Raw genomic sequence first — 27,554 nt, 5'->3', positions numbered from 1 at the left:
AAAATTAATCATTTAAATTTTAAAATTTATATTAAAAACAATTATAATAGTTATTTGTGAATTATTAATTATTGTAATCAATCGTCATATAACTATGAATAAAACAATAATCTAACTATTACATCAAATAGATAAATTATTATTAAAGAATCATTATAATTTTTTACTATTCACTTAAATCAAATAAATAAATTTTTATTAAAATATAATTAAAAGAAATTGATATTAAATTAAATTAAAGTAATTGATCAAAATTAAACATAATTTAAATCATAACTTACCAATTTTAATTCCATTAATGAATAATTAACTAAAATTGAAAAAAAAAATCAATTATAAAAAATCTTAATAATTTATCATGTCATTAATTTGCAACTGAAACTAAAATTTTATGTAATATTTTTAATGCAATAATTTTCTTATTAAATATTTCGGAATTGCATCTCTAAAAATTCTCAAGACCAAATAGTGAGATATTTTGAAAATGTATCTTCGAAAATAACTTGATTTAAGATGCGTTTGAAATTCATCTCTGAAGGACATTTTGGGATTTTAAGTTTTTTTCACCACCACCGGATAGAGAAAGAAAATCCCTTCAAACTCACCACCTTATCAAAATAATAACCATCAATAAAGTTTGAGAGTTTCTTAACCCATCTTATGGTTCTCTTATGCACCACGTGGAATTCTAAAAATACCCCTGAAAACTGAAAAAACATTTATGGGCCGCACTAAAATTTGATAAGAAATCAATTTTCTCAAAAATGGATTTTCGGGATGCACCCGAAGTTGCATTTCCGGTATGTTGATACACCGAAAGTAGAAAAAGCTGACTAGAAATACACCAAATTCACAAACTCAAAATACAATAATTTAAACATTGATAACATAACATAAGCAATACATTAAGGATTTTTTTTAACATAATATAAACCTTACACTTCAACGTCCAGGTGGACGTTGCAGCATGTTGATAATATCATTGACCAAACTCGCAATAGTCGCATCAAGCTCGACTGAAACTTTTGCTTCTAAACGGAAAAAGGTTCTACACATAGTCCGTAAATCAGCGCTCGTCTTTAGCTCATGGTTGATGAACTCAAGCTTCCTTTCGTTGTCAAAGGATGGCGAGCGGTACTCAATCTTCACAACTTTCCGATTGTCGTCATATGGTAGAAGCTCCTGCAGTGTGTAATGCAGATCTTCAAGGGGAGTATACTCAGTGACCTTAAATTCTCGTGATGGTGTATTGCCAGTAATGTGAACATTTCCAACATGTCTAATGATGCTCATTCTGGTTTTTGGTGTTTTGGTATGAAACAATATGAAGAATGAGGTTATATATAATAGCTGAAGGATATTATGGACCACATAAACCCTATCTGCTTACAGGATATGAACTGAAAATTCATTTTTGATTCCAAATCGAACGTACATTTTTGGTAACTGCCCTGGTATAAAAAAACAGAAACAAAAGCATAATATAGAACAGAAACAAAAACAAAACAAGAGACAAAATCCAACATAGAGACATAATAACAAAATGTTTTTATTTAGCATCGTAATATGTTAACAAAATGTCACATACAATAATATGATAAATAATTACTTAAATGACCCGAAATAATTGTCGGCCGACAAATCTACCGATGGTATCCCCTTTGACTTTTCCCTATTTTTTACTATTTCAATGTTGTTCATTTGGTGTACTCTTGCATCCTTTCAATAATTGGTCCGACCAAGTCTAGGATTCAATTGTAAAATGATTTGTCCACTTCGGTGATGTAACTGGTATAGGACATCCCAGTTTCAAATAAACTTGAAGAAAATATCGCAGATTAGAAATCCACTTAACACAAATATATCTATTATTTAGATTTGGAGGTGGAATAGTGCGTAGTGGGAAATATGTTTATGAGAAACTGTATATTGTAAGATTAATACACGGTCTCTCATATGCACTTGCTATGAGATGTCCCGTCTCATGGAAGCGCATCCATTTATCCTCCGTTACTTCTCCATTTTTAAGCGTTTTTACTATGCCAAAAAACTAAACAACTTACAAATAAGTGACAGGTACCACCAAAGACTGTGTTGCAAGGTTCCGTTAAGATACCTCAAAATTTGTTTTACGATCATAAAATGAGATTCCTTAGGTGATGCTTGATATCTTGCTCACATACACACGCTAAATATGATATCTGGCCTACTCGTAGTTAAATAGAGTAAGGGTCCGATTATACCTCTATTTCTCTTTTGTTTTTGTCAATTAGCACATTAGATGCCATAGATGTTGAAATACTTTTCTGAGTATTTCATATCGAAATTCTTGAGAAGCTCTAAGCAGTATTTTTGTTTGACTTATGAAAGTGCCTTCTTCAGCTTGCTTGATTTGCAAACCCATGAAATATGTCTGCTCTCCCATAAGAGACATCTCAAATTCATCTTGCATCAAGCTTGCAAACTCTTGACAAAGACACTCATCAGTTGAACTGAATATGATATCATTTATATATATTTGGACTAAAAGAATATGATTTACTTTACGTCTAATAAACTAATAAACAAAGTGAAGTCAACTTTTCCACGATTAAGAAAGGTATGAGAAAAGTCAACAGCCAGAGAAAGGTCTCACTCCTTCAAGAAACTTCCTATTACGCAAAGATCATCATTCTAATGATCATCAAAGATATGACCTATAGATGCATCAAGGGCTCTCCGCAATTTACGACTAACAAATAGCAAGTTAGTTATGTTTTCTCAACTATATATAGAGAATGCGGCAACTTCAATTACCAGGTTTAAAAACATAATTTGAATTTACTATTCTCCCTCACATGCTAACTTGAGCGTTGGAGTGCTAACCTTACAAATCTCTCACTCCATAGCGTTGAAATCTACGATTTGTCATCACCACCGTTCTTCTTCTCATATCTGGTTCAGAATGGAACAATCTCCACACATATAATTTTTTGGCGTGTTTAAACTTGAATAATTCTCTTAAAGTATTTTCAATTATTCTATCAAGTTTTTGTAATAAATATAATTACATACTTTTATGTAATTTACATTTTTCTATTTAAAATGTCTGTAAAAACGTATAACTCTAATAATATTCTAAGAATAATGATATAAAAGATTTGTTTTAGATAAGAATAATAATATCACAACTAGTCTTTATTTAAATTCTAATTTTCAAAATAATAACATATTGATTTTGTTTTAGCTAATCAAAATATAATCTACTAAATATAAATCAAGCCAACTCAAAGAATTAGTAATCTCCAAAAAACAACCGTTTTCCCTATATTTATTCCGAGAAACGAAAGCAAAAACCCTCATTGTGAGTCCACACTAGGGTTTGAGGAGCAGTTTGAAAATCCGGTAAAATCTTTCTCATCTTCACTCTCTATCACCTTCATGTTATGTGCACTGGCTAGTCATTGATTGTTTGAATTTATAAAATTGTGTTGATTAATAATAGCTAATTTCATTAGTATGCACAGTAACATTGTTCAAACCTAATTAGGAGGGAGAAAATTCATGGCAAAGGATACAAAGTTCAAAGCTATGGTTGATAGGATTAGTGAATTACCAGATGAGTTACTGACTCACATACTTTCTTTTCTTCCTCCTATATTCGCTCACACCACCACTGTTCTTTCCAAGAGGTGGAAACCACTATGCAAATTCATGGTAGTTCTTCATTTTGATGATAAATTAGTGAAAAGCCAAGAGGAGTTCCAATGCTTCCGTCGCTGTGTTGACAAAGTCATGCTATCCCAGACATGAATAACCAACCTATTAGAGCCTTTCACCTTAACTGTTGTCATCCTGAGTTATTACTTTTCAACCATGATCAATGGATTGAAGCTGCAAAACGGCGTGGCGTCGAGGACCTCCAACTCTCCTTGCTTCATTTCTATACTGCTTTCAAAATTTATATGTCGCACTCCAATTCCTTGGTGGATGATTTTATCTCCGTAGCACCCAACAACATTTTTAGTTGCCGAACCCTTGTGATTCTCAAACTCGAGAGGTTATGTGTGGCGGGAAATATTTTGTCGGTTGATCTTCCATCGCTTAAAACCCTTCATTTGAAAAGTGTTTATTTACAAAATTCAGACGATCTCAAGAAGTTGATATCTAAATCATTGGTTCTTGAAGATTTGTATATTATGGTTGGCTATAAAGAAAGTGCAAGTATCCCACTCACACGAGTGGGTAACGGTCCGTATCATGTTTTTTTTAAAGCAATACATTATAATGTCCAGTTTCTACAGGTACAAATACGATATGACTTCCTTAATTATTTACATCAATTATTCAATGAACTAGAAAAAGAAAATCATAGTTTATAATAGTGATTGGATAGATGCCATTTCAATTATTTTCTTATCTTGTTTTTTGTCTTGAGAAATTTGCAGTTAGAGGTGAGGCTTCCCAATGAAAACATCATTTCCTATTTCAAAGGCTCTCCCATTTTTCAAAACTTGATCCACCTTAAGTTAATGTTTGTTCACTTCTATGGCTGGAATGACTTAATGGATGTGCTCCAGAATTGTCCTAACCTTGAAATTCTTTTAATTGATGAGGTTCGTCCCATTTATTATATATACTATTTTCTGTGATTTTTTATTGTATTCTACAAAACTTGAATGTTTGTATTATATTTCCTCTTTTTTTATATATTTGAACCAACTCACCTTTATTGTATTCTGTCTCTATTTTTCTTGAAATAGATTTTCCCCAAATACGCCCAAAACGGGTTTCACGAATGTTCGTGGGCATTGAGTATCAGCAGCACATCATTGACAAACTGGAAATGTCCAAATTCTGTTCCTGAATGCATTTCATCTCACCTCAGATCTTGCACCATAAGCTATGATGGTATGCCAGATTCACTTCGATTTGCAAAATATATTTTACAGAATGCTCGATGTTTACAAGTCATGACAGTCAAAAGTAAAAAGTCAACCGATTCAGTTTACCATCGGGAAAAATTAGATAAACTAAACTTTTGTCCAACGATTTCACCCTTTTGTAAACTATCGGTAGGATTGTTCTAGTTTTCCAGATATGTGTGGTTTACAAGCAATCGACAATGCCTAAGAATAGTGTTGATATTTAAGTTGCTTGGTGCTGAAGTTATCTTGATGCCCATGTTTAGTTTATCTTTAGGTGGTTCTTTTCTGTTTCCATGTGTGATCAGCTATTAGTTGTTGGATTATAAAAAAGCTTCTGTTTCTTCATGTGCCTATCAGTGACTTGCTAGATGATATCCTCAGTTAACTTGTATTTTTATTTTGACAAAAGAAAGCTTGGTGTGGATTTCTCAATTTTATTTGCAACATCATACATAAGCATATCATGGGCCCGAAGAAATGCTTGAATTTTCTTAGTCATGATGCAATATAGGTTCACCTTTATATAGTAATCCATATAATTTGACGGGTGTTGCTGACTTGAGTTGTGCAGTTAGAATTAAAAAATTTGAGTTGAATAAAATAATGTTTAAAGTTTCAAAAAATTGAATGCATGCATTTCAAAAGAATGTTTTTACAAAAAGGTCATTAACTTTTGTTTTTGGGACACAGGTTAGTATTACCCTAATTTGATGAAACAAAATAATTTTAGAGTTATTGTAATGTTTGAACAATTGCATATTAAGTGTATTGATTGACCAAGTAGCAATATGTGTATATCCTTACACTGCTAAGTCGTTGGGGATTGTTCTTTTCACTTTTTAGTGATGAAGAGTCACATTTAGGAAATTCAAAATTACCCTCGGAATAATACGAAAGTTAACCCAGGATGTCCCTTAGACACGCCAAAATACTTTATAAGTGAGTCATTTTTATTTTGTCAAAAAATAATATGTTAGTCAACCTCTATATTGTTGGAAGAGTGAGTCTGTAAATTAAGTTGATATAAAATAATAAATTAATTTATATATTACTCATGAAATTAAATTAGAAGATATAATATAATAGTAAGTAACTTTTTTAAGAGTGTATCTTGATTGTCAAATATCAGATGCCATTTCTTTCTGCCCATACGGGGGTCAACACGAGAGGCGTCTGTTGGACATCATTTCCTTATACTCTGGATGGTTGGCATGTAGGGTCATCTCTTATGCATCCTTATTTGTCCGAACGAGTGATGCACCAATTTGGTCATTTGCTGATTATTCCGAGACTCCCCGCAGAGTCCGCTCTTTCCACCGTTCACCGTAGAGATCTTGATGTAATACTGAGGGGTTTCGAGAGTCATTTGGTACCAGAGGAGCATTGCATGGTGCCAATTTCTTTTCAGTGGGCTTATGTTGACGGCTACATGACGTGATTCTATAGGGTGTCACACCCTATCACGACACCAGGCGCTCCTGGAAGACCATGCATGCCAACTAATCAGGAGATGCTTGAGACTATGGATGACCACACTGAGGACATGTCGGCTTATTGTAGTGATGGGGAGATCAAACATAGAGAATTTACTCTGTGAGGATGGTAGTTCCTAGTTGACCCTCGTAGAAGACATGATTATCGATGCACTAAATGCCTTGCATTACAGGCAGAGGAGAAGGTAGAGGGTTAGACATACCCAATAGGTTTTTATTTGGTTGTACTATTTTGTATTTTCAAAATAACTTATATATGGTCGGTACATTTTGATAATTGTATAACTTTTTTTCATAATTGTGTGCTATGTTTGAATCAATTAATGTATGCATTTTTCTTCTAATTCGTGGCCTAAAAATGACCTAAAATATGCATGTCTCAAAAAATATCAAATTTAGTGAATGAGAACTAAACAATTGAATACAAAAGATGTTTCGAAGATTTATATTTGAATACAATCAAATAATATACGAAGATATACCTCCGAATCATATTTTACTTAAATGGAATGAATATCAAAAAGATAAATTTTTTTGTAGTTTTGAATGCATCTCAAAAAGTATCTTGAAATCCATTAAAAATAATTTCAAATTTCCAAAAGTGTGAGGCTCACGCTAAGGTGGAAAAGAGCATTCCCCTTATTGATCATCAATGAATTTTTTTCAACCTAAAATTACGGATGTCAACGGGGCAGGAAATGTGCGGAGGATGCTTTCTTGCTCCCCGCCCCCTAATATTTTTTCCATCTCTGTCTCTAATCTCCGCCATAGAGGAATATTTGTCTCCATCTCCACAAATCCCCACAGAGAATCGAATATCCACAAAGATTGAATCCTTTAAAAAATTATCTACTTTTGATCAAAACTACGACACTACTATTTCATTATTTTTTCTTTTTTAAAAAATATATATTTTACATGTTTCTTGTTTTTTTTAAAAATAAAAACACTTCTTGCATCAATAACAAAAAATGCTAAAGCACATGTAGTTACGAAAACATAACCACCAATTTACTAATTGAATGAAAAGCAAGATAATAATTGAAGTATAGTGAAGTTGAAAAGTAATTACATTAAGCACAATGAACAAATGAGAGTTGTTGTTGTGATGGTGATGAGAACAAAGGAGATGAGAAACGAATGAGACAAAGAGAATTGAGAAAAGAAGAAAAGGAGACGGTGTGTACTATATGCACTGAATATAAGATTGAATATTTGGACAGTGAAACAATACATTATACAAAGAAGAAGAAAAATCCACTTATAACTCTTTATTTTCTAATATATTATTTTTTTTATAAACAAAAACATGCAAAATTATATAATTATATATAAAAAATAAATAATATGGTCAGGGGGTTGAAGAATCCACGGAATGGAGAATACTTCCCCCGATTCTTGTCCCAAACTCTCATTGGGGGGATTTTTTCCTCCATTCCTATTTTCACAGGAGAAAAAATCTCTAACTTCAGACTCCAAACACAATTCTCACGAGAACCAGCGTTAACGGATCCAAATTGACAACCCTACCTAATATCAAAACCCATCGTTACACTGAACCCGCCCGCTCTCATTAAAACAAAATTACAAAAATACCCTAAAATATATAAAACTCAATCGTCCCTACGTACTCACTGCCGCCACTTTACACAGACCCCACTTCTTTCGCTTTGCGCACAGAGCCACCACCACGCCGCAAAACGCCGCCGCGCCCACTGCTTTGTTTGAGTTAACCACGTACACCCGCAATGTATATCGTAAGTTCATCGCGTTCCCAATTTTAAAATTATTTCGTTGTTTCATTCTTAACTCATTTATCGATGTTAACGATAACATTCCTAACCTCTCCCTTTTTTTTTCCATGTAAAAAAATGTTAATATATATGTGATTGGAAATATAGGAGTTGAATTCTCAGACTTCAAGTCTGCGAAAGCAATTGGCGAAACTGTTTGGGGAATCTATAAGAGCAACTTTGCCTAGTGAGTCCGATGTTTTGCCTATGATTGATGCATGCGTTGCGAAAAATGGTGTCAAATTTGCTGATTATCAATGGTGAGTGAGTTCATGCGTCTGAAAAATGGATTTAGCATTTTAGTTTGCAATGTGCATTGGCAGCAGAAGAAGGTTATTTGTCAATTTACTACTTGAAGACTAGGTTTTAGAAACGGTCTGTTAACGTAAAAACGGCCGCGAAAAAACGGTATCTGATGGTGCCAATGCCAATACCGATGTTATTCATTGTTTTTGTGATGAAGAACAAATTGCGGTTAATTCACACCGTGACTACCAAAATCGCAAAAGTCTTTACGCGACTACGACTGTTATTTAAAATCTTGCTTGAAGCTAATACATAGACTTTTTGTGTGTGCAGTAATAATGCAATGAGTCTGTGGGCTAAGGTTAAAGGGAAGCAAACTGATTTCAAGAATCCCCGTTCGCTTGGAGAGGTATATCAGAGATGATTCACTCTGTTGGATTTATTTTGAATCCTTTTTATTGATTACGGATTTTGAAATTAGGTTTTGTTTTGTTTTGTTATTGTCTGATGGCAATGTGTGTGTTTTGTTTTGTTTGTTTGTGTAGGGTATTGTGAAAAATCTCCCTCCATCAGAAATGGTAGAATCATGCTCGGTAGCCGGTCCTGGGTTTGTGAACATTGTCTTATCAAAGAAGTGGTTAGCACAGGTGAATCATTGTATTTCTATTTGTAATTTTAAGTTAGAAATAATGTGTACATGAAATTTCTGGACTAGTATCTATCTGTGTTGTACATTGTGTTGTTTTAATTATAAATGTAACGGAAAATTTTATTTTGCAGAGCTTACAGAGGATGCTTACTGAAGGTATTGATTCCTGGGCACCTCGACTTCCAGTCAAGAGGGTTATGGTTGACTTTTCGTCTCCTAATATTGCAAAAGAAATGCATGTTGGTCACCTGAGGTCAACCATTATTGGGGACACATTGGCTCGGATGCTTGAATTTTGCAAGGCGGATTCTCTTATCCGCCGAAATCATATCGGTGATTGGGGAACTCAGGTAGAGTTAATCTTTAAATTAAACTATGCTATTTTATGCCCTGTGTTTGACTATATAGTGCAAGTTTAAGTCAAGGTTGGATTTTTATTCTATTTGTTGTGACTAGATCATTGAGATTGTATACTGTTAAATCTTGGTTTTCTTCATTCATTTAACATTATATCTGTCTTTGGGTGATTCCTTTGTAATAATCACTTAACTTCTAGGTGCTTTTAGTTATATATAACAGTCTATTACTATGACGAAGCTCATTTTGGCATTGGAGCATCTAGCAGCACTTTAGCGAAATTTGAGCAAACTGCTATTGCTCAATGCTGAGCTATTTAGTACAAGATTTTTGTCAAATATAGGCTGTAATGGCCCTAAGGCACTGTAGCTAGCTGATTTCTAACAAAACGCTATATTCTGCGATCCATGATTGAAAACATTGGGCTTAACTTCATGCATTTATTTTGCAGTTTGGGATGCTGATTGCATACCTCTTTGAGAAATATCCGAACCCAGAAGATGTTAATGAGTCAGCTATTGGAGATCTACAGGTAAGAAAACATATGGAAATGAACTTTATATCAGTTTTCTTATGTAGTTTTTTATTCATATATTTTGTCAGTATTTTTAGTTCAGATCCGACATTGTTTTAATTAACAAGCTGCATGCTTATATTTGATTTTGGATACAATACTAGTAATTAGAATCCTATTCCTTGTCAATATTTATTGGTCTAGTTGGGATAGTATTTTATGTTCTCAATATTACTTAGTTTTGCTGGAAACTTATTTTGGTTATTCTGAAATTACTGGAGTCAATGCATTTTTAGGCATTCTATAAGGCCTCGAAATTGAAGTTTGATAGTGATCCTGATTTTAAGCTCAATGCACAGCAGTCTGTGGTCAAGCTCCAGGTAAATTTTACTTCTCAGTTTTTTCTTACTCTCCCTTATATGTGAGATCACGGAGAATAGATTATGCATTTTGTCTGCCTGAATTTTGATTTCAGAAAGGGGATCCCAAGTATCGCGCGGCATGGCAGCAAATTTGCGATATTAGCAGGACTGAGTTTAACAAGGTCTATAAACGCCTTGGAATAATTGGTTTAGAGGAAATGGTAAGGGTTCAGTTTCTTATGTATCTCCCGTTAAAGAATTTATTATCTCTTTCTTTTCTTTTAATTTAAGTGTAAGGTTACTTAGAATTCACCGTGTGCCTTATATATGTTTGGTTTTATAGAAATTCTTTCGATTGGCGTGAATTTTATTGAATGTGTTGTTTGATTTCCTGTATATAGCAGTTGCAGCAGTAACTATAAATTTTGCAGCTTAAAGGGGATTGTTAATGCATCCACCGTAGCAACTAGCAATGAATCGATTAAATATCTTGATTTAATGTTGCAGTCTTTACAGATTTTTATTTTATTGGATAATAGTGATTTATTTTTTTTTGCTGTGTACTGATTGGCAATGTATTTGGTCACAGCCAGAGAGCTTCTTTAATCCATTAATCCCTCCAACTTTGGAGAAACTGGAGAAATTAGGACTAATTGAAGACAGTGAAGGTGCACGTGTGATATTTGTTGAAGGTGTAGACATACCAATAATTGCTGTGAAAAGAGATGGTGGCTACAACTACTTTTCAACTGATCTAGCATCACTTTGGTTAGTGTTACTCAGTTTACGGACAGATTCTCGTAATTTGTGTTGTGATTCACATGAATATTCAAATTTTGTTATTAATCAGTCAAATTGATTTATCTTGAATGTCACACATCTTGTTGCGACCTTTGGTAGTTTAAGCATTGAAGGAGAAGAAATGCATAAGAACTAATAGGAAGAGTACAAGAGTAGGTTAGATGAAGGGTGTTCCCATAGTTAGACTTAGAGGTAAAAGTCAGAAGAACTGTATTATTAAATATCAACAAGGATTTATATTTAGATGTTTGCCAACAAACTTGATTTCTTGATAGGATTAGGATATCGTGTTTTTTTTATGTGTAACTGGCATCAGGTAATGGGAAATAGGAAAAGGCTTTTATATCTGCATTTTCATCCGAGTATGGGATAAGAAATATAGCAACTGTTGAAAATAAATTTTGTTGGTTATCTGATCCACTTAACCTTGTAGGTATCGTCTGAATGTCGAAAAGCTTGAATGGAATATATATGTTACAGATGTTGGACAGTGGCAACATTTTGACATGCTTTTTAAGGTATATACCAATTGACTGATATATTGTTAGTGCCAATATACCAACGAGTTTGAATGTTTGACATGCTTTTTGATTTTTCTATCAGGCTTACAGGCGTGCAGGGTGGCTCCCAAAGGATGAAAATGAATATCCAATATGCACTCATGTAGGTTTTGGTCTTGTTCTTGGCGACGATGGAAAACGATTTCGAAGTCGCAGCAGCGATACTGTTCGATTGGTTGATTTACTTGATGAAGCTAAAAGGCGCTGTAAAGCTTCCCTTCTTGAACGTGGTAAATACCTGTTGCCCATTGCAATTTTATTTCTAATATATGTGACACGAAGTTAACCTTTTAAATCTGAGTTCATTTAGATAATGCTAAAGATTGGACAGAGGAAGAGATTGAGAAAACATCTGAGGCAATTGGATACGGAGCTGTTAAGTAAGTTCTTTATCTCAGTAATATTTTTCCCATGTTCGAAATATAACCAACATGCTTTCCAGTAATAATACGTAGTTTGCTTAGTTGTAGGCATACTTTATTGTGTTAAATTATAACCAAATTTAATATTTTATAATTTTCTGTTACTGAGTTGTAAAAGTTTGTGTTGATACATTCAGCGCTAGTGTTTTAAATCTGATTGACATATATTGATTTTTTCTGATGTATATATATTTTCAAAGTGCTATATAAGTAAACCAGATTTTCTAACCGGTATTACAATTACATATTACCATTACAATCACGTTTATGTTTCCCAGTTATAGGGATCACTTTTTTGTATCATATAAATCAACATAAGGTTTTGGTTTGATTTTACAATATTTCCGTTGTCTGATTATGCCACTGCTGTAGGAATACTGAATGAGTTGCAGTTTTATCGCCCATCATGTTCATGCTTTTAATGTGTTTGCAGGTATGCTGACTTGAAGATCAATAGGTTAACAAATTACACTTTCAACTTTGATCAGATGCTTAATGATAAGGTGCATTTACTGTTTTCAAATGCTTGTTAAGTTACTTGAAAAAGAAGTTAGATTTTGCTCCTTTCTATTACCAATTGCTGTCAGAACCATGGTTGTTAGGATCTAGCTTTAACTCCCAAAAGCGTACGATCTTAGGAGTTGGGAACCATCCACCGCTCTTATTGGCAGAAAGATCGTGAATATGGAAGGAGCGATGAGAGCGTAGAGAAAGAGCGTGAAATCGTGGGATCTTAAGATCCCAACGATTCAGGATTTTATTTTATTTTGACCTATTTTGGATTTTTTGACCCGGCCCAAAAACTAACCCATTAGTAACCCTAATAGCAGCTTTTATATTTTTAGGGTTTTGGGACTTGGAATATAATAAATATACTCTTGAAAAGTGCAAACCATTTATCGTGAAAGCTGCCCAGCCACCAAAATCATTAGAACTCTACTACCTTACCATGATGATTTGGTTTCTTCTCTCCATCTATTTCCTCTATAAATTCAAATCAAGTCATTTTGTTATTCTCATCTTTTCCATCCTTACTCCAATACAAAACTGCAGATGAAGTAGTTTGGAATATGTTTTGAGTTGTTATGAATTTTATGTTTTGAAAAAGTTATGTTTTTTTAATTGAATATTTGCTATTATGATTAAGTTAATGAGAATTTTATGTTAAGGTTATTTTTCTCAATTATTTTTTATAATTTTGTCTATTTATTGGGATCTTACGATCCGAGTTACGATCCTACGACTTACGCTTTTTCCATATCCTAACGCTCTTTATTGAGATCCCGATTTTGACAACCATGGTCAGAACTACTAAATAGAAACTTAAAGAACTAAATAGAAACTTAAAGAAATGGTAAACCCTTGTTCTTAGTTTCTCATGAAACCAACTAATGTAAAGCTATAAATGTCTCACCTTTACAAGGTTTTTGTCCAACAGGGAAATACTGCTGTTTATTTGCAGTATGCACATGCCAGGATCTGTTCAATCATCAGGAAATCTGGTAAAAACATAGAAGAACTAAAGAGGGTATGTTTTTCTAAAATCCATGATTGTGACATTTTTTGTTGTTGAAAAAAAAGATTTATTGCCTGTATCATATGTTTAATTTTACAATGTAAAACATATTGCCTAGGCTTTATACTAGAGTAGACCATGATTGACTTAATTTTATATGCTTCATATCTTGCTTACCAACCTCTTGACTTGACAGAGTGGGAATTTGGTGTTGGATCATGAAGACGAGCGAACATTGGCTCTTCACTTACTACAATTTACCGAGGTAGAGTGAAACATTTTTTCTCAAGATTTATATACCTTGTCTGCTGCTAAACTGACAGCGTTTAACTTTGTAAATCTTGATTTTTTTATCTCAGGTTTTTGTGGAGTCCTGCTCAAATTTGCTACCAAATGTGCTGTGTGAATACCTATACAATTTGGCTGAAATCTTCACAAAGAAATTTTATTCAAATTGTCAGGTATGCCACCAAAGCTATAAGTGTTTGCTATTAATTCAAATGCCCTATTCCTATTTTGTAGTGATGACCGATGAATCGTCTATAAGGTGCTAAGTTATTTAACTTCTTTCCCTTTCCAGGTTGTTGGGTCTCCGGAGGAAACTAGTCGACTCTTGTTATGTGAAGCCACACTTGTTGTGATGAGAAAATGCTTCTATCTCCTTGGAATTGAACCAGTTTACAAGCTATGAGCCATCTGAATGAAGAAGTTCAGGATCAAATTTTTTTAATAGACTTTTATTTGCATTGCACAAAAGTGTAGGCAATTTTGTCCAGCAGGAAAATAGGTAGAAAATTGATATCAATTTTATGGTTTATTTAGTGTGCACAAGTTAAGTAGTATTGCACCATGCACATCTATTTTGTGTGCATGAAGCAAGACTTAACTTATTTGTTGTACACCATACTATAGAACTAGCCATCAATTTTAATGACCTCCTTGAGATATGTTTATTTTATCAGAGGGTTTTGAACCTATGATTTTAATTGTATCTTTGTTATTTTATTTTATTTATTCTTTTTGTTTTAGGAAAAAATTCATATCATTTTGTGGCTTATTTAAGTTTAGCATGGAGAAACAATTTTTCAACTGATTGCAGAATTTGAAAAATGTATTATTAAGATCCAACTATAATTATTTACACTAGACATTTGAAGCAATTTATTTTAAAAAACAATAAAATATAGAAATAAACTAAATTAGGTTATATGTAAAAAGGATTTACTTTGGAATACACTGACGGTGTAAAAAAATTTATACCGTCAGTGCATCACAACCGTTAATTTGTTAGAAGTGTTTGTGTTTTATTTTAATTTTTGTAAGTAATATAATTGAATGGTTATGATGTATTTTTTTACACATTACATAACAATTAAAACTCATGTATTTTTTTACACATTACATAACAATTAAAACTCATATAAAAATACATTACATAACAATTAAAACTCATATAAAAATATATAATAAGTTGTTTTAAGTTTTTTTTTTTTTTTAGTTTTAGTTGATTATATAAAAAAAAATGTTCGGTACATAATCTGGCTTATGGATTTGATAGTATAATATACAGATGTATTTGCAGCATAATACTCTTATCTAAAATATTTCTAATGAGTTAAAGTAATGACTTTATTATTAAGAGTATTTTTAAGAGTATTCTTATCAAATCCATAAGCCAGATTATGTACGAACATTTTTTATATAATCAACTAAAACTCACAAAGGTAATATGAGTTTTAATACTAAGATTATTTTGGAAAGAATTTTTTTTTTCCGATAAGCAATAGTAATTATATTAAAATATGGCATTAGGAGTGCCCAAACTAGTACAAAGGAAAAAACCGGAATAATACCGAACTTTTACGATCCGTCAATCAAATTACACATTCTACAGGATTTATCAACCAATCCTCCAAAGAAAAATCAATATTGTCTATGTTACAAAATCCCAACCAGTCCCACAAGGTAGATTTTAACCGATAATACAGCACATTTAAATCGAATGTTATATTATTGAAAATCAAATCATTCCTAGCTTTCCATAATGTCCATGTTGCTGCCAACCATAAAATCCTCCAAAACTTGTCATTTGTGTTTCCAATCGGGTACATGAACATTCCGAAGTTCTCCAAGACCGACCCCTGCAGATTATACAACGGAATGTGTAACCAAGCAAATACCTTTGACCAAAGCTGAACTGATGCTGAGCAATGAAAGAAAAGATGAATTGCAGATTCTTCTTCATTAGAACAAAAAGGACAGCTAGAACCATTTGGCAATATAACCCCCCTTTTCCCGAGCTGAATACGCTTTGGCAAACGATCGAGCAATAATCTCCAGCCGAAAAACTTAATGTTTGAAGGAACCACAACTTTCCATAGCTTTTTAAACACCGAAGGATTTATGGAATTCTGCATAGTCCCCAACGAACTCGAACCGGACAGCCACTTATAAACACTTTTGGCCGAAAAACCAGCCGAATTTCTCCACCAACTAAAAGAATCCAATGAGTTTGGAAAGGGTTGCAGCTCTGCCAGAATGATTAACAGTTGGTTCAGCTCTTCTTTCGCCAATGACGGTAACAAATCAGTCTCCGAGACAACTTTCCAGCACCATTTTCCATCAACCCAGTAACCTGATGAGAGGATGCTACCAGAGACATTCTGAATCGCCCCGAAAAGAGACGAAAAGGAGACCTTTAGAGGCTGCAAACCAACCCAATGATAATTCCAAAAGTCAATCAAATTTCCATTTCCCAATTTACATGTAATACTTTTACCCATGGTTTTAAATTGCGGACCGCATCACCTGATGCGGTCGCAATATTGCGGTTGCGGTAGTGTCCGCATCCGCATCAGGCCGCAATTGCGGTGTGATTGCAAATCACAATAAAAACCGCATCATAACACCGCATCGCCCGCATCAAAACACCGCATCGCCCGCATCAAGCTGCATTAGGCCGCATCAGACCGCAAGAGATTATGCAATGTTCGCGAAAATTATTTGGTCTACCTTCTTTTTTAATTATATCATAGATTTAAGATATATTTTAAAAGGATTAGTTATATTCAAAAGGGTGACGAATTATTAATGAGATATATATGAAAATTTAGAGAGGAAATGGAAGATATGTGAAATCGAAAATAAATAATAAAATATCATATTTTATGTTCATAAATATGAATTCACGCCGCAACGACCGCATTCCGCATCGCAACAACCACAATAGCCGCAACCGCAGTGACTGCAACCGCAACCGCATCCGCAACCGCAATTTAAAACCATGCTTTTACCAAACAAATTCTCGACCGAACCCCAAGATGGGGACAGAAATACTAAGTTTTTCATAGGATGGATAACGTCTAACATTCCATAAAATTCATTCCTCTATAAAGATCCAAGGCAATCTAATTTCTGACCAGGAGGTTCTTGGAGAACTTTTTCTCCAACCAAAACTCTACCTCTCCTGACCTGGACCTTATTAACTCACGCATACCTAATTTGATCACTGATGAGACTAACATCATGCTTACCAAAACTCCTAACATCTTGGAAGTCAAGAATGGCGTCTTCAACTCTAACCATGATGGAGCTCTTGGGCCAGATGGCTTTGGTACCTCATTCTTCCATCATTTTTGGGATGTGATCAACCTTGATGTATATGCTGTAGTGACTCAATTCTCCCATTCTTCTTGGATTCTTCCCGATTATGATTCCAATCTTATAATTTTTCTTCCAAAAACTTCTAATGCTGATTTATTTATTTTTATTTTTTTAATAAAAAATATGAAATATATAAAATCAAAAGAGGAATACAAATTATACAAATAACACAAGAGGGGGACCAAACCAAAACCTCTCAAAAGACAAGCCTAAGTCTAGGGGTTCCCGCCTTGTCTAACAAGTAATCCGAATGAATGTCCCTATGCACAAAATTAAACCAAGATGAATTTTTGCTCTTTAAGCCGATATTAGCTAAGTAGTCCGCACAAAAATTGTTTTCACGATATATATGCGTGATTCTGAATTCAATGGAAAGAGTAAAAGCCCAACACGCAAGCCAACGAGATTTGAGTTTCCACGACACTAGGCTAGAATTTGAAAATGCCCTAACAATCATAACACAATCAGTCTCAATCCAAAGCTTTGTCCACTGCCTTTGTCTTGCCTTCTCAATTGCTATGACTGCAGCCAAGAATTCAGCAAGGATATGACTTCCTTCACCATGGAAAACACTAAAACTAAGAATGTGATTAGCTTGGAAGTCACGAAAAATGCCTCCACTTGCTGCCAATAGAGGGGAGCCGGCAGCTGCTCCATCAATATTGCATTTGATCCAATCTCAATTGGGAGGACACCATAACACCTCAATTTCAATCTTCGGCTTTCGAGGATGCAAGACAACATCAAAATGCTTGAGGAAAGTGAAACTGCTGATTGAATTGTCAGCCTCCTTAGAAGTTAGTCTCCCCACCATTTTTGCTCTGGCTGTGATATTGCTTATGCATCTCTTCCAATGTGTAAGCTTATTCTCTAACCTAGCAATGTTGCGTGTCTGCCAAATCTGGTACAGGATGAAAACAAGGTTGGCCTTGATAACTACCATTGCTTGGGGATTCTAACTTCCCTTAATAATATTCACATAGTCCTCTAAGGAATTAATGTTGATAGGAATACCCAGAGTATTGCTAAACCAGGTCCACAGATTTTTGGCAAAGGAGCACTCAAATAAAAGATGTTTAGAAGTTTCTTCATTACTATTACAAAGTGTGCATTTGGATGGGAAGGAGAAGCCTCTCAAAGTCAAATTCTCATCAGTGGGAATCTTGTTATGCATAAGTCTCCAAGCTACCATAGAATGTGCAAGGGGCATAAACAGTATCCCAAGGGAAAGGGTTCCCTATATCAGACTTGACATCTATTTTGATCAGATCATAAGCATTCCTAATAGATAAGTTACCATGCTCCATAGATCTCCAGGCAAGCTCATCTTCAGAATTGTGGTCAGAAATGAAGAAGTTTTTGATTGAATCAAGCAGAGAGGGTAGGGAAAGAGATATGTTTTCATGTAAGGACCAGGAGTTGTTCTTCTAATAATCAGTCACACTCTTAGTAAGCTTAGCATGGAAGATACTTGGAATATTGAATTTGGTAGCCAACACTTCACCTATCCAATTGTCAAGCCAGAAATTTATTTTCTTGCCATTTCCAATTATCCAAATGCAGCTATCAATCACAGTATGGTACCAGTGTTTCAATCCCTTCCAAAGTGATGATTTGATTGAGTATTTGATGTGCTTCCCATTTCTAAAGACCCTAGCAGCAAGAAGGGTTGACCATGACTGATTTTTGTTGAGAAAATACCAGCAAAGGTGGAGATTTGTTGCTTTGTTGTAGTGTTTCAAAGAAGTGAGGTCAATCCCTCCAGCATCTATCTTGGCACAACACTTGTTCCATGCTACAGTCACCAATTTCTTCTTGTCTATGTTACCACTCCAAATGAAGTTTTTGATCCATCCTTCAATAGTCTTGATGATACTAAAGGGCCAGTCATAGATGGCAATGTTATGCACCATCATGCTTTGGATGACAGTCCTGACAAGTAAAACCCTTCCAGCCATTGAAAGAAGGTTGGCCTTTCAAGTTGCTAGCTTAAGCTTAATTTTGCCTGCAAGAGGAAGAAAATATGAGGCTTTAGGTTTTCCAACAAAAATGGGCACACCAAGGTAAATAAAGGGAGGGGAGGCAATGGAAAATCCAATAATTTCAGCCAGACTGTAATGTCTATTCAAAGGCATTCCCCCAGCATAGATGATTGACTTAGTCACATTGCAATTAGTATAAAAAATATAAAATATTTATAGTAAGATTACCTTTTTATGAAATTTTTATATGTATCAAATAATAATTTAATTATTTTAAACTAATTTAAATTTTTAAATAATATATTCTACGAATACAACTACCTACTACTCTTATTATTATTATTATTATTATTATTTAATGAAAATATAAAAAATATTTATTTTTAATAGGGGTCAATTAAATTAGAAACCATTTAGTACAGCCATAAAAAAATTATTAATTTTTTTGACAATATTAGTAAAATAATATGTCCACTTTTTAAATATATATATATATATATATATATATATATATATATATATATATATATATATATATATATATATATATATATATATATATATATATATATATATATATACTATTATTATTATACTCTTTTTCAAATTATTTAAATTTTTATACCATTAATAAAATATAATTTTATAAACTATTTTTTATACAAAATCAAATTTTTATTTTTTTATTTCTTTACTTTATTTTACTATTTTAGTAAGATTTATTTCCTTAGTTTTATGTTTTCCCTTTTATTTGCCAGTAAATTTTCTTTAAATACATTCTTTAATTTATATAGTCAAAGTAGTAATTTGATATAGAGGAGCTAGAATCCATATACAATTCCCTTTTTGTTTTAGAAAGTCAATTAATATTAATTAAAAATAAAATATTTGTCGTATTTATTCACGGGATGATATTCTTGTGACTATTAAATTATTATACTATTATTATATATAAAAAAATCAAATATTTGTTTATAGACCGACAAATTTGTAATAATCCGTGAATGTTTTGTGCGACCATTATTGTCTCAAATTTCATTATCTCCGCAATATTTTCTGTTGATTATTTTTATATACATTTTCAGTAAAAACTTGACACAGTTTGAAGAAGAGAGTGAAGTTGAAGAAGCTTCTGAGGAATGATAATGAAGCTGATTCTCATAATAACGTTTTCATTTGTTATCTCAGTGATTAGATCTGAGACTGAGACAGAGAGTTTTTCACCTCTGTATATGTTGGAAAACGATGTCTTTTCAACTCAAGTGTCTTCTTCTCAACCTCAATCTCTCATGGTTCCACTCACTCTTATTCAAGGAGCTGATTCTAAGGGAGCAGGTTCTTTTTTCTTCTTTCTCTATAACCTCATTATGCTATCATGTTAGTATTACTTATTGCTTAAGTAACATAATTCGACTCAGTTGGAAATGAGTCTAGTCGAATTTGTCTCAGCTCGGCTCGATAAGAATTGGTTCAGCTTTGAAACTCGACTCAACTCGATCATGGTTCATATGGATCACTAAGCTTTTTCTTGTTGTTTTTGTTAGTATGTTTGGATGGAACATTACCTGGTTACCACTTGCATCGTGGATCTGGATCTGGTGCAAATAATTGGCTAGTTAATTTAGAGGTATGTAATATAATGTTCAACTATTTCAAATTTTTTATCATAATTCAGAAGCAAGGTTTTAAAAAACGGTTTGCAAGTAAAAACGACTGCGACAAAACAATATTGATAGGTGCTGACGCTGATACCATTATTCACCATTTTAATGTTAAAGAACAAGTAGTGGTTAAATCGGACCGCGACGACCACAATTGGTGTGACAATACCGGTACTGACTGAAATCACGAAAACCTTTACGTGACCTTGACGTTATTTAAAACCTTGTTCACGAGTCTCACTAACAATATTCAATGGTTTCAATATGACAATTTTTTGAAGACCAATGTTTGAAAACCTTGGTGTAGGGAGGAGGATGGTGTAACAATATCAGAACTTGTGTCTTTAGAAAAACTACTCGTCGCGGTTCGTCAAAGTACATGGATAAGCAAATACCATTCACAGGGATATTGAGCAATAAAGCTGAAGAAAATCCTGGTTTTTTTCTTTCTACCCTTCATAGATTTACATCAAAATATTGCTTAGTACTTCTAGAGATTGCATGATATGGTTACTCAAATCTGCGTGTTCCGTATTGTCTTCTTTTGTGTACAGATTTCTTTAACTGGAATAGAGTCAAAGTGCGGTACTGCGATGGCGCATCTTTCGCTGGAGACAGTCAAAATGAGGTCAGTAAGAGAATGACAGCACATATGCTTTAGAACTTAACAAATGTCTGTTATCTGTTGGTCTAAGTGTCGATCTTCTGTCCTGTGGATTGGAACTTCGCATAGCGCTAGTATGTAAGGATGCTTCTAAATCTGTTATTGTGATTGATATGTGAATTCATACCCCTTTTCAGGCTGCAAACCTTCAATTTAGAGGACAAAAGATATGGCTAGCTGCAATGGAGGAATTAATGTCCAAAGGAATGAAGAATGCCAAACAGGTTTCTCATATTGAAACATTGTAATTTGTTATTCATTCTTCAATATCAAAGAATGCTAAAGAAGAAAAAATGTAAATTAGGCTCTTTTGTCTGGATGCTCTGCGGGCGGTCTGGCAACTATACTACATTGTGACGATTTCGGAAGCTTGTTTCCAAAATCTACCAAAGTCAAATGTTTCAGTGATGCAGGATTCTTTCTTGACGCGTAAGTAACATATCTTGTTTCATATGACCTCAAACCTACATTATCGCAATGTAAACTTTGTGATTGTGTATTATCTGTTCAATCGTGTAGAATCGATGTATCTGGCGAACGCACATTGAGGAAAATGTTCGGAGGCGTTGTTAGTTTACAGGTATGTAATATTTAGTTTAATCTAGTAAAAGATTGTAGAAGCTTGTATAAGGGTTAAAGAGCTTGTATAAATACGTAATTTCATTTCATCGATGTCTTTGAAATCGTAGGAAGTACAAAAAAATCTGCCAAAAAGTTGTCTTGACCACCTCGATCCAACTTCGGTAATTTCCAAATTCTGTATGCTATTCTATTCATTGCTTGGAATTACTAGACATGAAAATTTTAAGCTGTTTTTTTCAGTGCTTCTTTCCTGAAAACTTGATCGATCATATTCAAACTCCGTTGTTTCTGCTGAACGCGGCTTATGATGGATGGCAGGTAAGATTTATAAATGCTCGCTTTCTTGTAGTTTTCTATTAATTACTTGCTTACTAAGTCATTTGAAATTGTTTTCTATAGTTGTATGAAAGTTTAACCCCGTCTACGGCCGATCCCCATGGCTATTGGAATGCTTGTAAATTGAATCAGACGAATTGTAACTCGACCCAAATTGAGTTCCTCCAAAGTAATCGCGCCACTCTCTACTATCGCGTAAATCACGCGTAGCAATTGATGTTTATCTATAATCATGTGATTTTCATGTAATAATATATATCTCTTTTTTTTTATCAGAGTTCAGGAATCAAATGCTAAATGACGTAAAAGACTTCTCAACGACATCTCAATCTGGATTATTCATAAATTCTTGTTTCACGCATTGTCAATCCGAGAGACAAGATACATGGTTTGCTAGTGACTCTCCACTTCTTAACAACACGGTATGCGCGTGAATTAAGATTTATAATGTTTCTAAAATAGTACATGTGAATTTATCATTTGATAAGGTTATAATTTATCATGCAGCGGATTGCGAACGCGGTTGGAAATTGGTTTTTCGATCGGAAAGTTGTGAAAGCCATTGACTGTCCTTATCCTTGTGACAAAACCTGCCATAGTTTGTTCACCAAGAAATCATTGTGATTGCAATATGTGCATTTGACATTCTTGATTTTATAGAAAAACATTATTGGTTAAGGTTACTACGATTCATTAAGTCGCGGTAATAAATTTTCTTTGGATTGAAAATCCAAAGTTAAAGCTTGTACTTCTGCGGCCAACTTTTTACAAAGAAATATATTATACGTTTTTATGTGAATTGTTTGTTTCCTATCCAAGCGCGCGTGTTTGTTTTCTCGGTGAAAACAATGCCAACACACGACGATTGTAAAGCTACATTTTGTAGCTTTTATCGCAAGATTTCAAATTACACGATGGTGCTATGCATAGCACGACCGTGTAATGGTCCACATTTCAGCTTGATGCATGTTAAACTCGTGCTCCAAGTTGCAAGATTTAAAGAAAGGAAGAAAAATAAAATTGGATTGAGACACTAGTGGAAGTGGAAGTAAGTCATATTGGAATGGAAATATTCTTTATGTTAAAGGATTCTCATGCTATAAGTGGTGGATTGGGAATAAATGCTTAAATCAATGAGCCCATTGGGTGGAGAGATAATAGGGGGTTTTGGTCACTTTAGGGAGGGAAACTCAGAATGACTTTCTCTCTATTTCTCTTCTTTCTCTCTTCTATCGCCGCATTCGTCTACTTTCCCTCCAATTTTTTTAACTTAACAGTTATAGAAAATCAAAGTCACTTGATCCATTCCCAAGAAAATATGAGTAAAAATTCTGTATACAAGTAGTGAGATCAATTGAGAGAAGATGAGAACCTATTCTACATTACATTAAACATATCTTTATGGATTTTCTCACTTATATTCCAACAATAACATGTAAATATTTAAATGTGGAGCTGATTTTTTTTTTTTTAAAAAAAAACTTAAGTTCTACACTATTAAAAAAATTCTAAGTCTCATATTGCTTAGGTTATTTACCTTAATTAACTTATTTCAATATATAAGAAATACACATGTTTCATTTCAAAATATACAAAACATTTTTTATGAGTTTTTCCTTATTTGAATTATATATTTTTTTAGAAATTACCAAGCATTTTTTCGAAATATCTTTAGAGAATTATTTGAATTTCTCCTTGTCTGAGAAATTATTTTAAGTAGTCAAACGATCATTATTATATTCTCTTTGAAAAATTGTTTAAATTTCTTCTCGTTTGATAAATTATTATGACTGGTAAGGGTGAGAATAGGTCAAAACCATCTAACATGGGTCTATAGAATAGCCTACACAAGCCCATGCAAGATTTTTTAATATTTAAAAATAGACAAGACTTAGGCTTTTTCATAAGTCCATTTAGCTAAAAAGGCAGGCCACATGGTATAAAAAAGCCACTTAAGTCTATCATGCCAACCTATTTAAATAAACATCAATAATTTTATTATTATTTTTTGGAAGCAATAATATTGATATATTGAACCAAAACCAATAGGTACAAGGCGATCGCAAAAAGGATCCAGCCCACAACAAATCAAGTCAACAAAATCATCTGATCACCAATTACTCCATAAGCAAATAAGCTATGTGAGTTCTCATATTAGGTCTATCCCGACATCTATAAGTAATGCTATCAGTTATATATTTTTCAATACTAGTCTTTGCTATGGTTTTCCCAAAGATTATATCATTTCTATATCTCCAACATTCATGAATAGTTTCCGCAAAAGCCATTTTGAGAAGCTTTGCTTTCACGTTTTTCCTCTGCTAGCTTCCATCACCTAAGTAATTTCCTTATTCCACTCATCAGGCGTGTGCTGCATACCCATCTAGTTAATAATTGCTTGCCATATATGATGGGTGCCAACACAAGTGAAAAATAGATGACCTTGACTCTCCCTTTGGCTACATAGTGGACAATTATCATCATTTATTAGCCCACATATAAGCATCTTGTCCTTGGTTGCCAACCTTCCAAGGCAAGCCACCCATAAAGTGAACAGGGCCCTAGGTCTCGCAAAGTTATTGAAGAATAATTTCCTCCAAGTCACCTTGGTTCTGTCACCCTTTAGTGCCTCATATTAAGCATGACAACAAAACCCGTACCCGGGGTACCCACCCGAACCCGCTCTGAATTTGACAGGGAAAATCTGTTTTGAATGAGTTTGAGTTTGAGTTTTCCCCGATTACAAAATATGGGGACGAATCGGGTAATGGGGACACTATAAACCACCCGAATCCGCCCCGTTTATTTCATTATGTATATTGTTATTTATTTTTGATAATTTAGAATATTAAATATATGGTCAATGTTTAGATTTTTTGATTTGTATTATTATTTAAAATATTTTAAATATATGTATGAAAGTTTTTGAAATTATTTTATTATTTGTAATGTAATTTGATTTTGGAAAAAATAAGTATTTTATTAAAAAAAACTTGATTTCACTAAATGGATAGTGGCAGGGCGGGGTACCCGAACCTGTTTGGATCTGGTTTGGATTTTAATTCTCTATCCCCATTTGGGTTTGGGGCGGGGAATGAGGACTGTTTAGGGATTCGAGTTTGGGATTGGGGGAGGTAATAACCGTCCCCGACCCGCCTTGTTACCATCCCTACCTCATATTTTCTTCTAGTGCTGAAATTTCCATTTTGCTAACAGTTAGTCCAGGCTTGTAACCCACACACCTCATTCCTCATATTTATAATGCCCTTTAGAATTCAAGAGAGTTGTTCAGTCATAGGGGCATTTAGGACATTGTGTCATTTTAATTTGTAACTTTGAACCCATTTAATCCACAAAGTATCTTCTTTTTCGTTGATATTCCACAAAAAATTTGTAGGATTAACTCTATTCCAGATTTTCAAAGACATTAGATTAAGCCTTCCAAATATCCTAAGCTCATATATATGTTTCCAAATTATAAGTGACTTCCTAGCTATTTTAGCCTTTCCTGTCCATATAAATAACCGATAAACAACTTCAACTTTCTTTATGATTAACTTTGGCATAAGGAAACATTGGAGCCAATAATTTGTAACAGCAAACAAGATACTTCAGATAAGTTAGATTCTTCCTACATAGTTAAGAAAACCAGTGCTCCAATGTTTTATCCTTTTCAACAACTTTTCAACAAGTTCTAAACATTGATGATTAGATAATTTCTTGGGAGCAAGGGGAATTCCCAAGTACTTGAAAGACAACTTGCCTTCATTAAAGCATGTGACATCGTGGATTTCAGCTTTGGTTTGCTCATTCACACAACCATAATAGGCCTCACACTTTTGAGGGTTTACCACCAACCCTCTAGAATTAGAGAACTCTTGGGAAGCCTTCAACATAAGTTCCACAGATTTGGTGTTACCTCTTGAGAAGAGAAGGATATCATCTGCAAAACTGGTATTAATGATTTTAAGCTTCTCACATTTAGAGTGAAAGTTGAAATCAAGTGTCCTTTGAAGTTTGTTGAGTTTCCTATGTAGATATTCCATAATGATGACAAATAGCAAGGAGGATAAAGGATCCCATTGTCTCAAGCCTCATTTTTCCACTAGACTATTAGAATGCATTCCATTGATTTTGAACCTTTAGGTAACAGTTGTGACAACCAACATAACCCAACATATAAATCTCCTCGGGAAACCAAGCTCTTTCAAGATGGTTTCAAGGGCCTTCCAATCCATAGTGTCATAGGATTTTTGTATATCCATCTGGAGCATGCATCTGGGAGTTTCACCTTTCTTGGAGTAACCCCTTATGAGTTTATAGGCCAACAAAATATGGTCATGAATTCTTTGACCTGGAATAAAAGTTGATTGGCTTTTGCTAATGATGTCAAGCAGGATTTTCCCCAACCTATCAGTTAGGATCTTAGCAATAAATTTGTATATAGTAGAGCAACAAGCAATGGGTATGTACTCTCAAATGTTTTGAGAAATTGGGTTTTTTGGGATAAGGGTGACTAAGGTGCCATTAATTTCTTTATGCATGTTTCCTTTCTAAAAAAATTCCAAGATAACAGCAATAAAGTCATGCTTGATGATACTCTAAGTATTCTTAAAATTTTTGGAACCATATACATCTAGTTTAGGGGTTTTAAGTCACTATTTCCTTTAAGGGCCTTCAAAATTTCTGGTTCATTTATAGGTTCAGTGAGTGTTTTCCTTTGGTCCAGAGTCACCTGACATCCATCTCTCAACATAACAATGTCCACCCCATTCAAATTCTGATCTGCAGTGTCCATGAGCTTACCATAGAAATCAAGGATCTCCTCTTTTATAACTTCCTGTGTGAGGATAATTTTACCATCATTCTTATACAAGTGGGTGATGGTAGTCATTTTAGTTTTACACTTAAAGGAGTCATAAAAGAAATCATTATTGCCATCCCCTAGTCTAGGCCTTGACTGCTTCAATACATTGAGGGTTCATTATGTCATTGTTTATTCTATTCAGAGCTTCTTGCAGTTCCTCTATGGTCTTCATAATTTAA

General features: G+C 33.8%; 3 protein-coding genes across 3 annotated transcripts; 2 read left to right on the top strand and 1 right to left on the bottom strand.

Annotated features, from left to right (window-relative positions):
* Positions 1 to 7,789: 7,789 nt before the first annotated feature.
* LOC131610487 (arginine--tRNA ligase, cytoplasmic-like) lies at positions 7,790 to 14,608 on the top strand. The gene is made up of 17 exons (XM_058882446.1): positions 7,790 to 8,157; positions 8,302 to 8,453; positions 8,773 to 8,848; positions 8,985 to 9,086; positions 9,220 to 9,438; positions 9,897 to 9,977; positions 10,256 to 10,339; positions 10,435 to 10,542; positions 10,911 to 11,089; positions 11,556 to 11,640; positions 11,726 to 11,912; positions 11,993 to 12,062; positions 12,538 to 12,607; positions 13,543 to 13,632; positions 13,817 to 13,885; positions 13,980 to 14,081; positions 14,201 to 14,608. The coding sequence occupies exons 1-17, from the start codon at positions 8,149 to 8,151 to the stop codon at positions 14,309 to 14,311; spliced, it is 1,794 nt and encodes a 597-aa protein (XP_058738429.1). The 5' UTR covers positions 7,790 to 8,148; the 3' UTR covers positions 14,312 to 14,608.
* An 886-nt stretch (positions 14,609 to 15,494) lies between these two features.
* On the bottom strand, positions 15,495 to 16,403 carry LOC131614981 (uncharacterized). Its single transcript, XM_058886503.1, has one exon. The coding sequence runs from the start codon at positions 16,401 to 16,403 to the stop codon at positions 15,495 to 15,497; it is 909 nt and encodes a 302-aa protein (XP_058742486.1).
* Positions 16,404 to 20,291: 3,888 nt separating this feature from the next.
* LOC131610486 (pectin acetylesterase 2-like) lies at positions 20,292 to 23,322 on the top strand. The gene is made up of 12 exons (XM_058882445.1): positions 20,292 to 20,600; positions 20,810 to 20,892; positions 21,234 to 21,363; positions 21,481 to 21,554; positions 21,728 to 21,814; positions 21,895 to 22,019; positions 22,110 to 22,170; positions 22,280 to 22,333; positions 22,413 to 22,490; positions 22,572 to 22,677; positions 22,785 to 22,930; positions 23,016 to 23,322. Exons 1-12 carry the CDS (start codon positions 20,405 to 20,407, stop codon positions 23,130 to 23,132), a joined length of 1,257 nt encoding a protein of 418 aa, XP_058738428.1. The 5' UTR covers positions 20,292 to 20,404; the 3' UTR covers positions 23,133 to 23,322.
* The last annotated feature ends 4,232 nt before the right edge of the window (positions 23,323 to 27,554 follow it).

Source organism: Vicia villosa, linkage group LG6 (genome assembly GCF_029867415.1).
Source record: "Vicia villosa cultivar HV-30 ecotype Madison, WI linkage group LG6, Vvil1.0, whole genome shotgun sequence".
In the NCBI taxonomy this organism is placed as follows: domain Eukaryota; kingdom Viridiplantae; phylum Streptophyta; class Magnoliopsida; order Fabales; family Fabaceae; genus Vicia; species Vicia villosa.
Note: the sequence above shows the minus strand (reverse complement) of the source record. Positions and strands in the feature narration are given on the sequence as shown.

Bases quoted from the DNA above. Each gene is read 5' to 3' on its own strand.
- LOC131610487 (XM_058882446.1), top strand. The intron at 13,633-13,816 runs GTATGTTTTTCT...TTGACTTGACAG, and splicing joins ACATAGAAGAACTAAAGAGG to AGTGGGAATTTGGTGTTGGA. The intron at 14,082-14,200 runs GTATGCCACCAA...TTCCCTTTCCAG, and splicing joins AATTTTATTCAAATTGTCAG to GTTGTTGGGTCTCCGGAGGA.
- LOC131614981 (XM_058886503.1), bottom strand. From the start codon at position 16,403: ATGGGTAAAAGTATTACATGTAAATTGGGAAATGGAAATTTGATTGAC.
- LOC131610486 (XM_058882445.1), top strand. From the start codon at position 20,405: ATGATAATGAAGCTGATTCTCATAATAACGTTTTCATTTGTTATCTCA. The intron at 20,893-21,233 runs GTATGTAATATA...ACCTTGGTGTAG, and splicing joins ATTGGCTAGTTAATTTAGAG to GGAGGAGGATGGTGTAACAA. The intron at 22,171-22,279 runs GTATGTAATATT...TTGAAATCGTAG, and splicing joins GAGGCGTTGTTAGTTTACAG to GAAGTACAAAAAAATCTGCC.